We start from the raw sequence: 15,232 nt of genomic DNA on the forward strand, positions 1-15,232 counted from the left end.
AAGGCCCCGCCCCCCGATGAGTCCACTGTGTTCTGATTGGTCGGCTCCCCGAAGCTGCCTCTCGGAGGCTTGGGAGGCTACGTAAACAAACAGTAGTAGCAGGATTGCACTACTTTTTCTTGTTCTTTACTTGAAATATAAACTTCTCAAATACTTCTGTACATGTTGGGGCCGAAATGCGCGAGTGGAAAACGTGAACAACTCTTAGTGCCAAACAAAGGCTACGGAACGGGCAACCGCATGTGGGCACGCACGAACACTCTGATGTCATCACCAGAAGGAAGTAGAGGAAACTTTGCAAACAGACTGTTTAGAGCAGGCTGACTTTTTATTTTCAGGGAGAATTTTTACATATGTTCACCTCAAGTTTTGGACCTTTGACTGTGTTTAACAGACATCCAACATTATAACAGTATAAAAATAACTTAAAATCACAAATAGCGTGATATGTCTCCTTTAAAAATGACTTAAAACGATTAACTTATCAAAATAGTTGACGATTAATTTTCTGTTGATCGATTAATCAGGATGAGATGATTTATTGGGATGTTACGATGTCTTGCTTTCCATTACATAATTCAAGAATTAAAAAAAAAAAAAAAAAGAAATAAAGAAAAAAGCATTCAGATCAAAATGACAAACTGTAACAGCAGGGTGTTTATTGTCATTTCATTGTAGACGGCCACATTCATCTTTTCCATTCAAGTGCAACAAAATGCAACATACATTTATCAAACATTTATGTGCTTTAGGATTTACAGTCCTCTAAAAAGGTGAAAAATGGCTTTGTTGAACTTAAACAACAGCGTTTCCAAGCATGTTTAATTTGAACCATGAACAGAACAGCTAGTGCATGTAGAAGCTAGTTAAAAGTAAAGTCATCATAATCATCATAATTTCCAATGAACAGTTTGTTTTATTTATTGATCCCCTATGACATGAATAAATGAATATATGAATGAGTTCCTGGAATTGTAGCACAACAAATGTTCTGTGATGCAGTCACAGAGAAACAGTATCAATGAAACATTACAAGCAGCATGATAAATGTGCATCAATGACAAAATAAATGTTACCCGACTTACAGTATCAAGTTAAGTTTTACCTCCTTATATTGTCAACAGGTCCAATAGTAAAATCTACGGTTACCTCGCAATTAACATCATCATCTCTCCACAAATTCAATTCTCACACATATGACCTCAGTGAAAATAGGTGTTTTTTTTTGACCATGGATTGTTTTCATGTATTTAATTTAAAAATAATATACATATACTTACATCAATGATAATTTGGGACAGTAATCAAAGTGCTTTGACATTTATTTTACCACTTTGTAAACAGCTAAGCAAAAAAAAAGTAGACGGTGAATCAAATAATATATATCTAAACTATATATATACCATAACTGTATAAGCTAAGACATCTTACATTCCTCTTTGCCCTTGGCTTTGCCTTTCTTGCCGTTCTTTTTCGCGTCTTTCCCCGAAGGTGGAGGCTCTTTGTTGCCGCCCACTTGGTCTTCACTCTTTGGTAAATCTTCACCCTGCATTTCGTGTTTAATGGCATCTAATCCTTCCTCCACTGATGAAGACATCGCCTGGTTCACGTCCTCTGCGCTGTTGCTTTCTACAACAGCGTCCTCTTCCTTTACATCTGCTACACCTACGTTCTCCTGCGGCTCGTTTTCCACGTTTTCAGACGCGGTTTCCTCGTGAGCCGATGAGTTTTGGTCGTCTTGAGGTTTAGTATCGGACTCTTTATCTGGTGCATCTACCTGGTCAACCGTACGCTTCTCGTCTTTGCTATCGACTGGCTCGTCTTGTGTTTTTTCATTTGAACTACCGTCGTTGCTCTCATCTGACGTGACTTCAACACCCTCCTCAACTCCTTCCTGTTCTGGTTCTTTAGGGGAATTCATGTCTATAGCCGCCTCTACATCCATGTCATCAAAGTCAAAAGACTGCCCTTCGTCGTCATCACCGTCCTCTTCATCACTTTCCTGCTGGGTGGGTTGAGGTGAATTATCATCCTCAGTTTTATCTTTGCTGGATTCCTGCTGACATTTCTCACTTTCCTGGTCATTTTGACTGATTTTATGTTCAGGATCTTCTGCAGAAGCTGATTCTTCATTGTTATGGTCCTGCTCGATTAAGGAAGCGACCTCAGTTGCTTCTTTTGGAGAGTCTGGTGTCTTTATTATCTCACTGGTATTGATCTGTTCTGTTTCTGAGGACACTTCAATGTTTGATTCATCAACCTGATCCGCACACTCTACCGTTTGGCTTTCTACATCATCCAGATGTTCAGCCTGAGCCGCAGTCTCAAAAGAGCTTTTTTCAGTTTCAACGGCATCAGTATGTTTCGTTATTGATACGTCATCACTTTTTTCATCGTGTGAAGAGTTGTCTGGCTCCACTAAATCCTCAGATTCCCTCAATTCTTCACTCAGCTCCTCCTTTTCTGATTTGTCATCATCCTGACTGGGAGAAATGGATTCTTGGTGAGTCTCTGCTCCTGGCTCCTCATCATCTTTGGCAGTCTCAGTTGCCTCTTCAGGACTTTTATCAGAAACAGACGTGTTATCTACAGTCTCAGTATCGTTTGTGCGTTCAGATTTGTCAACGGTAGCGTCGTCATTGCTTGGAACATGTGATTCGGCTTCAGTATCTTCATTACAGTTTGTGTTTTCAGGGTTTTCAGTTGTGCGTTCAGATTTCATCTCATCATCCTCACCCCTGGTATTAACAGTTCCTGATTCAGTATGGACGTCGCCTTCGGTTGTGATGTCTCCACTTTTAGAGTTATCTACACTAGAAGTACATTCTTTGTTGAGGCCATCAGTGCTCTCGGTACCTTTGGAGTTGTCAATAAGATCAGATGCCTCCGTATCAGGATTCGTTTTAGATTCCACGTCTTCTACTTTCTCTGTTTCTGAAGTTTGCTCCATGTCCTGCTCATCCTTTACTTGATCTGTTCTTGATTCATTGGGTGTTTCGGTGAGACAAACATTTTCAGTGGGCGCCACTGCCTCTGTTACGTCTACTGTCTCAGTTTCCAGACTTTGTTCCTCCTTCTGTTCACCCGTAACATCATCGCCTCTTGATTCTTGGAGAGTTTCAACGTGAGAAAGGGTTTCAGTGGGCTTTACTTCTTCTATGGCATCATTCATAACTTCATCCATCTTTGATTCTTTGAGGGTTTCAGTGACAGAAACATCATTATCAGGTTCTGTTATTGACCCATTATCTCTTGCAGCCAATTTGACGTCTTTTTTTGTTTTACCGTTTTCTTTATCATTCCCGTTTTCCTCCTTTGCATCTTTTTGTTGCTTTTTTTCCTCATTTCCTCCTTTCTTTTTGCCTCTCTTCTTCCTCTTTTTCTTTTTCCCAGATGCAGTAGCTCCCTGAGACTGAGATTTATTTAATATTTCGTCTGCCTCGTCGTTCTCTGCATCTTCAGCATTCTCAGGCTCTTGATGGGGTTCAGTGTTTGATACATCTTGGATGGACTCATCAGGTTCTTTCATAACATCTTCTGTGACTTTTTGCTGAGGACATGATTCTGTATTTCTCAAATTACTTTCCTCAACTTCTTCCTGTTTGTTTTCTTGCACTTCAGCAAGGTTGTTACTCGTCTCTCTAACGTCAGCACGATGTACGTCGACACTGTCAGTTCCTGTCTCTCCTAAATCTGGGTTGCTTGTCTCCCCTAAATCTCCCCCCTTAAGCATTTCTGTTCCTGCAACATTTTCCTCAGGACTTGTTACAATCTCTTCAGACTCAGGGCTGCAAACGATTGTATCTTTGGCTTCTGTGATTGGATTTTTATTAATGTCAACTTGTAAATCGTTGCTTTCAGTTTCTCCAACACTGTCTTCCTCTGTGGGTAAGCATGTCTGTTGCTCTTCTGTCGGCTGTTCTTTGCTTGATGTTTCCACAGCGGACACATTACAGAGCATGTCAGAGCTCAAATGATTCTTTTCTTGATGCTTCTCTGGATCCACCTCTTCCTCTCCGCTACTTCTCAACTGAGTCTCCTCTGTGCTGCCTGAGAGATCATGAAGAGCAGACGGTGATAGAAGATATGATTTTTAAAAAGTGTAACCTTCAGCAGAAAGTGTAATAGCAGAAGTCAAGGTAAAGTAAGGCAGAACACCTGATTGATTCAGTGGCCAGAAAGAGAAGCACAGAGCCAAGATGACCAAGAGAAGCACGAGAGGAAAAAGTAGAAGAAAGGCAGGAGGAACACCGAAAGTTCTTGGTCCCCAAGTACATCAACGCGAAAGAGGAGAAGCGAGAGGCCGCCGGCTTGAGAAAAGTAAGTCTTAAGTCTTGAAATCACGATACTGGTGGTTTTCACAAAGAAAAAAAAAATGTATGATTTCAGAATATCAATGCAAGTTTTAGTGTCTACTTTGAAAAAGAACCTTCAAATTAATGATTTATACCATTTAATCAAATCACTGTGCCACAAGATACCTGTCAACTCCCACATAAACACAGTTTATTTTGACTAAGATGTAAGTTGAAATGATGAAAACGGTGTGAGAGAAAAAAATAACAAACATTAGTGATGAAGACAAAGTGAGTCTTTGCTGATTGTTAATGTTTCTACAGGAAAGCAAGATATGCAGTAGATGTTGCTTAAAAGGATAAGGCTGGTGATTTTCTATATTTTTCTTATTGTAATCAAATCTCATGTGCAGAACCAAACCAACTCATCCAAAGCCTGATATATCTTATTCCTCTGTGCTGTAGACCTCCGTTGTTGCCCAAAGACTATTAAAAACACATCAATGAGCTGCACCGCTGCACTGGGTGACATGTTTCTTTGCCACAAAGGGTGTAGGTACGGCTCCAAAGACTAGATAAGAGAGTAGTTCCTTGTAAGGCAGACGCCACTGAGCATGTGTGGGAACGTGGTTCAGTTTACAGCATCGCTAGCTTGTTGTCTTCCATATCACAACCTCAACTTTGTACTACATTATAAATTTCTAAAAGAACTTCAGTACAAAGTCAACAAGGTAGCAAAGCTCTGTAAACTGAACCGTGTTCCTGTGCATGACATTTAACCCAGTGCAGTGGTGTGGCTCATAACAGCGGAGGTCTACAGCACAGAGGAATAAGACATATCAGACTTCGGATACACACACAATACTCATATGTAGATCAATTCATTGTTGGTTTGGCTCTGCACATGAGATTTATTGACAATAAGTTAGTGCAAGGTTAGTGCAAATCAGAGTTAAAGTGATGAACAATATGCAAAACTGAAGAGTTCAATCCAAAATCATCGAGATATTCACTTTTTGAAAATTCAGACATGTATCGGAAAAAAAAGTAATCTTACGACTCAAGGTTGAATGATTATTGATTTATTTTCTGTCTCGGCACTAATCTGAAACATTTTGGAATGAAAGTCTTCAGTTATTTTCATGCTGAGCCATGCAGGAAGAAGAAAGGAAGTTGTTTTTCACAGTGTGTTTACCGAGCATGCTGTTCCCCTCCGGCTGGGAGGTCTGGGAATCCTGAGCTGGTTGGGCAGCAGAGTCTCCACCGGAGGTCCCGTCGGTTACCGTCTCACCGATGTCCCCGTTGACGTTCAGATCAGGTCCCAAAACTATTCCATGTTTCTGGACAAAATAAAACCTCAAATGTAAGCTCTGTAGATTACACACCTTAAAAAAAAGTTTTTTATTTGGTTTTGGGGGGAAAAAAACACTCATAAAAGTCATTTGCAAAAAAGTAAAGCTAAAATCTAATAACATATCCAAAAATAACATTTAAAACAATGCTAAAAAGGCAGACCTGGGGCATATTTGCACTGTAAGCATGATTAAGATCACACATTCACTGAAGCAAATACTTTCAAGCTTAATTAAAAGTTTCACGCACATTTGCTTCAAAAACCACACACACAGACTTAACTTGGAGTTTGATTAATGTCGTTTGAATCACAGGAGAAATAAGCATCCACACACTTGACCGAGTACCTTCAGAATGTCTTTCAGCTTCACCACCTCCTCTCTGAGCTCATCTCGCTCGATTCGGATCGCATCTGTGTATTCTTTCTGTCGCTCTAAGGCCTGAGCGGAGCCCCCAAGTGGCAGAGTGCAAAAGAAGAAGAGTGAAAAGAAAAGTGCACAAGAAGAAGTGAAAGTATAAGCAGTTTCATGCAAAGGAGATACTGAATTCATGTCAGTCAAAGTAAATGTTGAACGTGATTAAATTAATAAAACTTGCTGCAGCAGGGCTCATAAAGCCGTACCCCGATTTTTTTATCCTTCCACTCCACCGTCTCCTGTAGGTCAGATATCTCTCTATCAAAACCTTCCTGTTTCATACGCAGCTGACGGATCTCCTACACAGCAGGAAAAGGGGAAAAAAAGAGTTTGAAGGGGAAGAGGGCAAGACTGCAAAAAGGGAAAAGCAGTGTGAGTATTTACTGTGTGTGAAAAGAAAGTTGTGAAATGTGCCCGACATGCAGCGTTCCCGAGGAGCTTGAGGTTTGTTTTTTATATAAATAACTAAGTCAGGTGAGGCTTTGTTTGTCTCGTAGTGACACACATTCACACCGTGGGAAATATACTCACATTTAGCAGCTCTTCACTTTGTTTTAGCGTCTCTTTCATTTCATTGAACTGGAACTGAAGCACAGTGTGGGCGTGTTTCTCTCGCTCGTATTCCTGTAGGGAACAAGAGAAAGTTTAATAACTGATCAACAGTTTGTTTTCATCTTGAATGTTAATCTCATGACAGCCCACCCAAAAACATCTTCACCCGGTCCTGTCTGATCCAACAGTTGTCATTGTGAGAATGTTATTCAATCAAGTTGTGAACGCAACACTGACATATCTTCAACTTTTAAGTTGATATGTAGAACTTGTTAGCAAACAGTTGCTTATTTCTGCATCTAGCAGTTAAGGAGTAACATCCAGCTGGTGAATGTTAGTCCAATATTCACTCTCTATTAGCTCTGTTACCAACTCCTGAGGGAAATGTCTGGCTCTTTAGCTGCTGAATGCTCCACTACGATCACCAGCTAGTTTGCCATTTGGTGCTGGGCAGGTAGTGTACAGTGGGTTTTTAGAGCTTTTTCTCTGAAAACAGCTGCTTGCTGCGGCCCAAAACCAAGCTTTGAGAGCTCTGACAGTGAACCGAAACAGTAAAGTTGGTGCCAGACATCTAAACAATGAGCTGAAACTTGCTATAAAGCTCCGTAAAGCTGAGAGCTAGAGAGCTGCTGATAATTCTCTGTAAGTTAATCACTACAAGCCGCCTAACACGTTACACATTGTCATTTCATACATTGTTATAATAATAAATAAAGATTATAGCTGCTTGAAGAAAAGTGTTTTGAAACCTCGTCCTTGTTGATGCATTGAAGAGCTTGTTTCTACAATGCAACGTTTGTAATCCATGTATGACTAAAGTCACATTATCCTTTGAATTTGGGACGTAGAAGCTTTATTGAATCTGTTTTTCATTCTACTCACATCTGCTTACAATGTAATAATAAAGTAACTATAGATAAAAGGCAGGACTTTGTGCTCAAACAAGTATCAAATCTCTGCATGTTTGTTATTCTTCTAATGGTTTTATGGAGAGCAGAAGATCCAGACGTGTGTAGGCCTCTGCAGAGCAGTGATGTTCACTGTAAACATTTTGTAAATTTTCTTTTATCTTACTTAGCATCACAGGATTTGGTTTATCTGTTTTATCATTAATACTCATGATTTCATAATTTGTTGATATAAATTTTCTGCCTTTTGTGAAGCACTTTGTAACGTGGGTTTTGTGCTCCATAAACAAATATTATTATTATTATATGAAGATGGCCGAGTTGTTGTGGAAGCCAGCTTATGTGAATCAATCACTTCAAAACAAGCAAAGAACAATACTAATGGACTTATGATTGATTTTGATGTTAGAAATATGCTGTGAAATGTGTCACTTCCAGTGTGCTTTGAACAGACGACAGCGGCATTAAACAAGGAAAAGTGTGACCTTATAAGCCACAACATAATCTACATTTCTTAACAGAGCAATACCTTCAGATTGATATATTGATGGCTCCTATCATTTCTTTCTGTCTCTCTGTCCAGTTTTAAAGAGTATCATCGCACACTGTACCTTGACTTTCTCATCATATCCTCGACGCGACTCAGACAGCAGTTCCTCCAGCTCCATGAGCGAGTCCTTGAGTGTGTCCACCTGGTACATCAGGTTGTTTTTCTCATTGTCCAGCTGTGCATTGGACACCATGGCCTTACGATACTTCTCCTCCACTTCAGCTAATGCACCCTGATGTCATGACACATACAGAATATAAACAATATAAACAGATGCACGCTCAGATACGACATGCACTCAAAACAGAAGAGTCATACTTCCCTCTATCAAATACATGTTTGGATTACGAGATAGATGAAGCAAGTAGAAAGTCCACACAACGTAAGAAAGTATTTAGAAGTCAAACCTGTATAGTTATCTGTAAATCACAACTGTAAATGCTGGTAAGTAGAAAGTTGAGTAAAGGCCAATACACACACACACAAAAATGAAGAAAGACAGCAACATGCAGATGCAACATTGCTAGTTGGATTGTCAGTTTGCCAGTTCATGCACAAATTAGAAAACATCTTCCTCATACTGCTGTCAGTGCATCTAAATATTTGTGTGCTGGGCCTGAAGTATGAGTATTACTCCAAAAGATAATGAGAGGAAAGTTTTTTTTTTATAGTTGGGACTGTTTCACTTTCCAATTCCAGTTTCAATTCTAAACCTTTTAGAGTTATTGAATTGTGAGTTGTTTATTGGTCTGTAGTGGATGAAGCATTGTTTGGGTAAAATAACAGTGAGTTGGTTAATAATGTGCATGTTTGACCTTTTGTGAGATACATTGGTCAACAATAACCAGTGTAAGTTAGGGGGCAACAAACCCATTAGCAAACAGTCTGGAGTAGGGTTGAGTCTGTAAGGTTCTCAGGCTTATACCTTGGCTTCTTTTAGGTTCTGTGTGTACTTGGTTTCCACATCTTGAATCTGATCCTTCAGTTCATGAATCTCCTGGTGAACAGTGCGGCAGCGGTGAGCAGAGGAGCGCAGCGTGACAGCGTCGGGAAAGGTGAAGCAGAAATATCGGCGACAGGACAATGAGAGGAGCAACAGAGACGTGTTTGCAGAAAGAAAACAAACGAGAGGAAAGCAAAGAACTTCACCCAAGAAAAGTTTTAACAGAAGGAAATGAATCAGTTGCATTTATTCCTTGAAAGTGAGATTTGTGCCCCGTGTGGTCTAAATGAAGAAACTAGTTAGAGAAATGACCTCATCCTCTGATCACTACAGCTGCTGCTCTGATGTAGGACTGTTTTGTTTTACAGATGAAAACTTCTCTGTTGTGAAAAAGGGGCCACGTGAATAATAATAATCATCATTTCAGGTCAATAATAAGCTCATGATCAATATTGTTTATCCATCTTTGGATGGAACAAAATAATTTATCTGGTCTTGAACATTTTAAATTGAAAAAGATAAAAAGCCTCAACTTTTATGTCGTACATGAACCCATCAATGTAACTTACTGAAATAAATAGTGATGAAACTATAAGAAATAAGAATATAAGACGTATTAAAATTGATATCAGAAACATTTTAGTCAGAAGTTCTCTTCTGAAAAGCGAGTGCTTGACTTGATGAATCAGAGCTGACATGTTTGATTCATTGTGGAAACAATGATACACAGAAGTTTGACATTCTTTTAATATTACTGGTGCTACTGAGCTTAAAATTCCTGTTTTTGACTGACTGTCTTTTTAAACTCTTGTTTTCATAATAATCTTATCAAAATCTTCCTGTGTGGGCGTCACAATAAAACCATAATCCATCTGGAAACATCCTCTCTGTCTTTACGAAGCTCCATCTTTTTAACATTACCTTGATTTCTCGTAAGGAGGTCTCAGCATCTACAGTTAAAGCCGTCTCCCCACTTCCTCTCCGCGAGGAAGTCCCACCTAAAGAGGTGAGTGTCGCTGCTGTTAAGGCTGAAGCTGCTCGAGACCCCTGAGGAGAAATGAGAGAAAATCACTCTTTAGCAATTAATGCAATAAAAAGTACAAAAAAAACTTCCAAAATGTTATAAAATCCCTTCTTCATTATTCTTAATGCTCACCTTCTCAAGATAATCTCTGTCTTCCACCTGTTGAGACAAATAAAAAAACAGTCAGAGCAACCACAGGCTGATGTTGTTGCCACAGAGCCAAGACGAGGCAGTGTGTGTCTGGAGGAAGGAAGGAAGTACCGAAATCCTCAGTGCAGGCAGCTCAGCGCTGATAAGAAGATTTACCTTAACACCTCCGAACAAAACAGCAGCAGGAGAAACAATATCTCCGAGCATTCAAGAGTGATCATCACCAAGTTAAGAAACGGCACAAGTTTATTTAAATATGCAACACCATGCAAATAATTAGTTCACAGCCAGCAAAACTTCAGAAATCAATATGAGTAGAACCAGACGGGTCCATTCAACAGCAGGTTATGTGTCAAAACAACACTTCAAACAAGTTTTATTCCCTTTCACACACATAAAAAAAAACATCCTGTCACAAGACAAGCTGGAAGTCTCCACAGTCAACACACAAATTAACCTCTGACGCAAACCGGTCTACAATAATCCATCCTTGCGGGGTGAAGTGCATGAAACGAAGGACCAGGTGGCAAAAAAAAAAAAGCAACTAAGCAGGAACTCACATCACGGCCTGCGGGTGCAAACCGACTCACATCAGAAAAGTCAGGAATAGTAACATCGTCCAGGTCCCTGGGGAGGCAGCTGCTGCTGGCAGCGCTCCTCAAAAAACTGGCAACAGAGCTGCAGTTGTCCTACATTGGCCACCAGGGGGCGAAACAGAACAACAGAAGAAGAAGAAGAAGAAGAAGCAGCCAGTCACACAGGAGTACGACAACATCAGCCAGTTAGAAGAAGAAGTTCAGACAGTAGAAAGTAGTAATTAGTGCATAATTGGTGCTCTGATGGACTAAAATGACTGATGAAGGTTTAAATCATCTCTTTGCTTCTTTATGTTTCTTAATGCAGATTAACTTCCCAGTTTTATTGCATTCATGAGCTGCCACACCAGCAGAAACACAAGCACATGTTCAAACCTATATTTAGCATTTTCCCACATAGAGAGAGAAAGAAAAACAACTTTATAATACGCATGTATGAATTAACAGTGTTGAACCAGCAGCAAATCCGGAATTAATGCATCTGATAGATTAATTTTCATGATGTTGTCCATAAACAGGAATATAGTGGAGTGGAGGATTCATCAGAATTCTGATTCATGGTGATTCCTTATCAATTAGAGACATCACAGCAACATTATTGATATAAGATACAAGATTTACTGCAAGATTTATTCTGATGTCTGCACACTGCTTCATAAACTTCCTTTTCAATTTGCATTTAAATCCAAAAGGTGTTTATGTGACTAACAAGTCACAACTGAAGTCGTCTCTGAGGTGATGCAGGCTGGTGACAGATGGCTCTGATCAGCTCCTTGAAAACTCAGTGAACTGGATTCACACTTTCACACTTACCTTTCAGGCATTAATGTGATTTTCTCAACCCGACTGATTCGCAGGGAGTTCATTGGTGGACTGAGCTTCTATTTATGGCTCACTAACATTACAATATGTTTTTAACATGCTATTTTTCAGACCGAACAAATAATGTTTTCATGTTCCCAAAATCTGCAAACCGCGCCAACAGTGAGTCACTGTAACACCCAGATTGAACACAGTCTATTTATGTAGTTATTCCTCTGAAGTCAATCGCTGTTTCATAAAGGTCATTCTGTGTCATATCAGACAGAGTCCAGGGAAGTGGTTGCAACACCGTCTCACATTTTGTTTAAAGTTTGTCTGTATAATGTTTGTGTCCCAAAACTAAGGCATTTAAAATATTTTTGGTCAATTCCAATGTTTTTATATTTTTTTACACTCTCAAAAACGCCTCATCTGGGAGCCATGTTTGGGCATTAATATCTTGAAAAGTATTATTCCTAGCCTCACCAAACTTTGTAGGGTGGAAGATAAACATGTTCTAAATATGACTGAACCATTAAAAGTTTATACTGCATGCCTGTTGATTTTCTATAAGGCCCTAGATTTGGAAAAAAAAGTGCAGAATTCCTAAACGAGAATGATATTGAGGGTACTATAAACCCATTTTTTGCACTCATATGGTATCAATCATTATTTTTTTCTTCAAATACATTCTTTTATTCATTTTGTGCCCATGCCTGAGGTCTCTACCACTAATGGACATGATGATATTATGATAAAACAAGGTGTGGCTCATTTTCATAGGACCAAAATAGTATGTGGGGTAGCTAGTAGGAACATGAAAATGTATGTGGAAATAGCTTAATACATGGTTCTTTAGTGTACAAAATACCAGTGTCCTTCCATGTTCCCTTCATGCAAAAATAGACATAGATTTGATATTTTACCTTTGGCAGAAAAACGTCCATTTCAGGTTTACATTTTTCAAGATATTAAAGCCCAAACAGCTTCCTAGATAAGGTGTTTTTGAAGCTATAAAAATGAAATAATATCAAGGGCTGAAAAAATATGAAAACAAATATTTTACAGGCCGTGGTTTTGGGACTCTTTCATGATATAGACAAGGTGTGAACAACATCTGAGACGGTGCTGCATCAACCTTATCTGATTTGACACAGGATGACCCATAAACAGCTGTTGCAGAGCGAGAGAGTGCGTGATGGTTGCACAGTTCTGCATTGCACAAAAACAACAACAACTGGGCTAATGCAGTGGTTCCCAACCAGTCTAGGCTCAGGGCCAGATTTTCCCTCAGACATCAGGTCACGGTCCAAACATCGACCAACCTAACGCCCAGCACCTGTGAGGAGTACAATGCTAACCACTGAACTTCATTTTTAATTCACACAATGAAAATAAAGATAATGAAGTACAACTGAGGCTTAAAGATCAATAAAATATGAAGCACTGACAGGAAGTGCAATTAGGGTCCAAAACGAACATTAAAACAAACATTAAAGGCACTAATACAAAGAGCAAACCAGGTGTTCACTGCATAAAATGTTTTGCTGAATATATTCGGTGTCAGTTTTGCTCAGCCTGTTGATCAGTAAGCTTCTTCTTCTGCTAACATCAACAGACGTGCAAGGAGCAGGTCACATGACCCACAAAGCCAGCATTGATAGGTTACTTGTACTGTAAAGCGGGAAAATCCCACTTCAAAATAAAAATGGGAAGTAGCTGTATCTCAAAGTTGTTTTTTGACGAAGATGACCCAAATGCTTGTGACCCGCTGAGAATGAACCCGCAGTCCACTTTTGGACTGCAACCCACGAGTTGGGAACCACTGGGCTAATGCATTATAAACTCCAGAGTTAGTAAGCAGGCTGTCTGGAGGAGGGAGGGAGGGGCTCACCACTGGGCTGGCACGGGCTGAACTGGCCCTGCTGGAGGCTCTGGAGCTGGAGCGGTAACTAGAGTACTCTAAAGGCTGTAGAGAAAACACACCGTCATGTTTCTGTCTCCAGGTGGAGTCAAACGCATACCAGCATGCACACACTCACACTGATAGCACAAGTAGGGAAAAACTCATGCTGGTGATGACTGAAGCCACCATTTGGAATCAGTTTAGTGCATAACAACATCTAGAGTCCAACATCCTTTCAACAACTCAGACATTTGTTTTAAACTTGGATTAGAAGACAACAAACTTAAAAACATCTCCCATGCAGATGCAAGAAACCGTCACGCTACTCACTCACAAATCCAGGGAAGATCTTATTTATGTAAAAACAAACTCCAACTTCACACATTCAGAGCAGATTTATGTTCAGACTGAATTTATATGCACCCTCCTTTTCAGGAACTGTTAGTATTATCAGTCCACACAGATTACGATCCAGGAACTGAAAACTAGATGTGTCCAAACCAAAAAAACCACGATTCCAAGAAAGTCTTACATGGGAGCTGGAGCCGACGACTCGCCGTGACCCGCTGCAGAGACTGTCTTCATACAAGGAGCTCTGCACATGTGACACGTCGCACAGTATAAGCAGTGAACTCAAGTTTCAGCACAATGACATTTCTTTGATGCAGATTTTATGACGCCCCTGCCTTCAGTGCCTGAGTGTGAGGTTCACTTCAAAACTGAGATGTATAGTCAGGTGCTCTGTGAGTTTAAAAAGCGATGAAACACTTTGTTCTTGAGGCAAACACTGCTCTGTATTAGGTGCTCATAAGATCACTGGTGTGAATAAATGATAATTATAGGTGTCGGTAAACACTGAGTGGAAGTTATTGTGGGTTAAAGATCAGTGGGAATGAAATGAACCAACCCTACGATAGAGCTGCTGGCTCATCTGACTGAGTGACCTGTAGAACTGTAACACATGATGAAGTGTGAAGTCAGATTGATGTTTGCAAGAGAAAAGGAAGCAGGTTGGAAAACCACAACAACACATGACAAAGACAAAGAGAAATTCTTCTTTCTCTTCTCCATAGAGGACAAAGGTCGGGTAACAGCTATAGAGGAGCAGCACAAGTGTTTATATGTGTCTTGTCTGTAACATTTGTCTGTATACAGACCTGGTAACCATTGAAAGTTGAACCTGGGTTTCTGGAGGATGACAGACCATTGAGGCTGTACAAGTCAGAGGAAGCATAAGAGGCCTGAAAGGAGGAGAGGGGAGGAGGGAGCTGAGTTTAACAAGCCGAGAGAGGAAGGAAGTTGAGAATGAGGAAACAAAGTTTTTTTAAGTTACCAGAATCCTCACCGAAAATGTAACTCCTACCTGTTAGTGATGCATTCATGCTGTAAAACTGTGCAGCAAATCACAAAAGTACAAACACAAATCAACAATCTACAGTATACTTTCTCAAACTATCTATTCATTTCTGCTAAGCACACACAGTAAATGTTACTTCAAGCAGCTGCGAGCCTTGTTGTACTTGTGTCAGGTGGATGTGGAACTGAATGTCAAGGCATTTATTCTCAAAGGCTTCACCTTTATCTACTGTAGCTTATATTGTACCTCATTTGTATGTCGCTTTGGACAAAAGCATCTGCCAAATATATAAAGGTAAATTTAGGTGTAGCTTGTTTTTAATACGCAGAAGAACATCTAGTTATTATATTAGCGTGTTAAACAACATGCCTGAACTGATCG

General features: G+C 39.9%; 1 protein-coding gene across 17 annotated transcripts in view; it reads right to left on the reverse strand.

Moving 5' to 3' along the window:
* lrrfip1a (leucine rich repeat (in FLII) interacting protein 1a) overlaps window positions 1–15,232 on the reverse strand; it is a 54,927-nt gene that overhangs the window by 4,479 nt on the left and 35,216 nt on the right. For 4 of the 17 annotated variants that reach the window (XM_044364823.1, XM_044364822.1, XM_044364818.1 and 1 more), the window contains 14 exons: window positions 14,652–14,762; window positions 14,402–14,446; window positions 14,027–14,089; window positions 13,483–13,557; window positions 10,752–10,880; window positions 10,174–10,200; window positions 9,939–10,064; window positions 9,000–9,071; window positions 8,136–8,306; window positions 6,596–6,688; window positions 6,271–6,363; window positions 5,996–6,088; window positions 5,491–5,635; window positions 640–4,050 (listed from right to left, as the gene is read on the reverse strand). In XM_044364823.1, the coding sequence (XP_044220758.1) occupies window positions 1,418–4,050; window positions 5,491–5,635; window positions 5,996–6,088; window positions 6,271–6,363; window positions 6,596–6,688; window positions 8,136–8,306; window positions 9,000–9,071; window positions 9,939–10,064; window positions 10,174–10,200; window positions 10,752–10,880; window positions 13,483–13,557; window positions 14,027–14,089; window positions 14,402–14,446; window positions 14,652–14,762 (3,876 nt within the window). In that variant the 3' untranslated portion in view covers window positions 640–1,417. Of the gene's footprint in view, window positions 1–639; window positions 4,051–5,490; window positions 5,636–5,995; window positions 6,089–6,270; window positions 6,364–6,595; window positions 6,689–8,135; window positions 8,307–8,999; window positions 9,072–9,938; window positions 10,065–10,173; window positions 10,201–10,751; window positions 10,881–13,482; window positions 13,558–14,026; window positions 14,090–14,401; window positions 14,447–14,651; window positions 14,763–15,232 lie in introns of those variants that run through there. The other 13 variants (XM_044364820.1, XM_044364816.1, XM_044364829.1 and 10 more) reach the window with 11 other exon arrangements.

This window comes from Thunnus albacares, chromosome 11, assembly GCF_914725855.1.
Source record: "Thunnus albacares chromosome 11, fThuAlb1.1, whole genome shotgun sequence".
NCBI classification, from domain to species: domain Eukaryota; kingdom Metazoa; phylum Chordata; class Actinopteri; order Scombriformes; family Scombridae; genus Thunnus; species Thunnus albacares.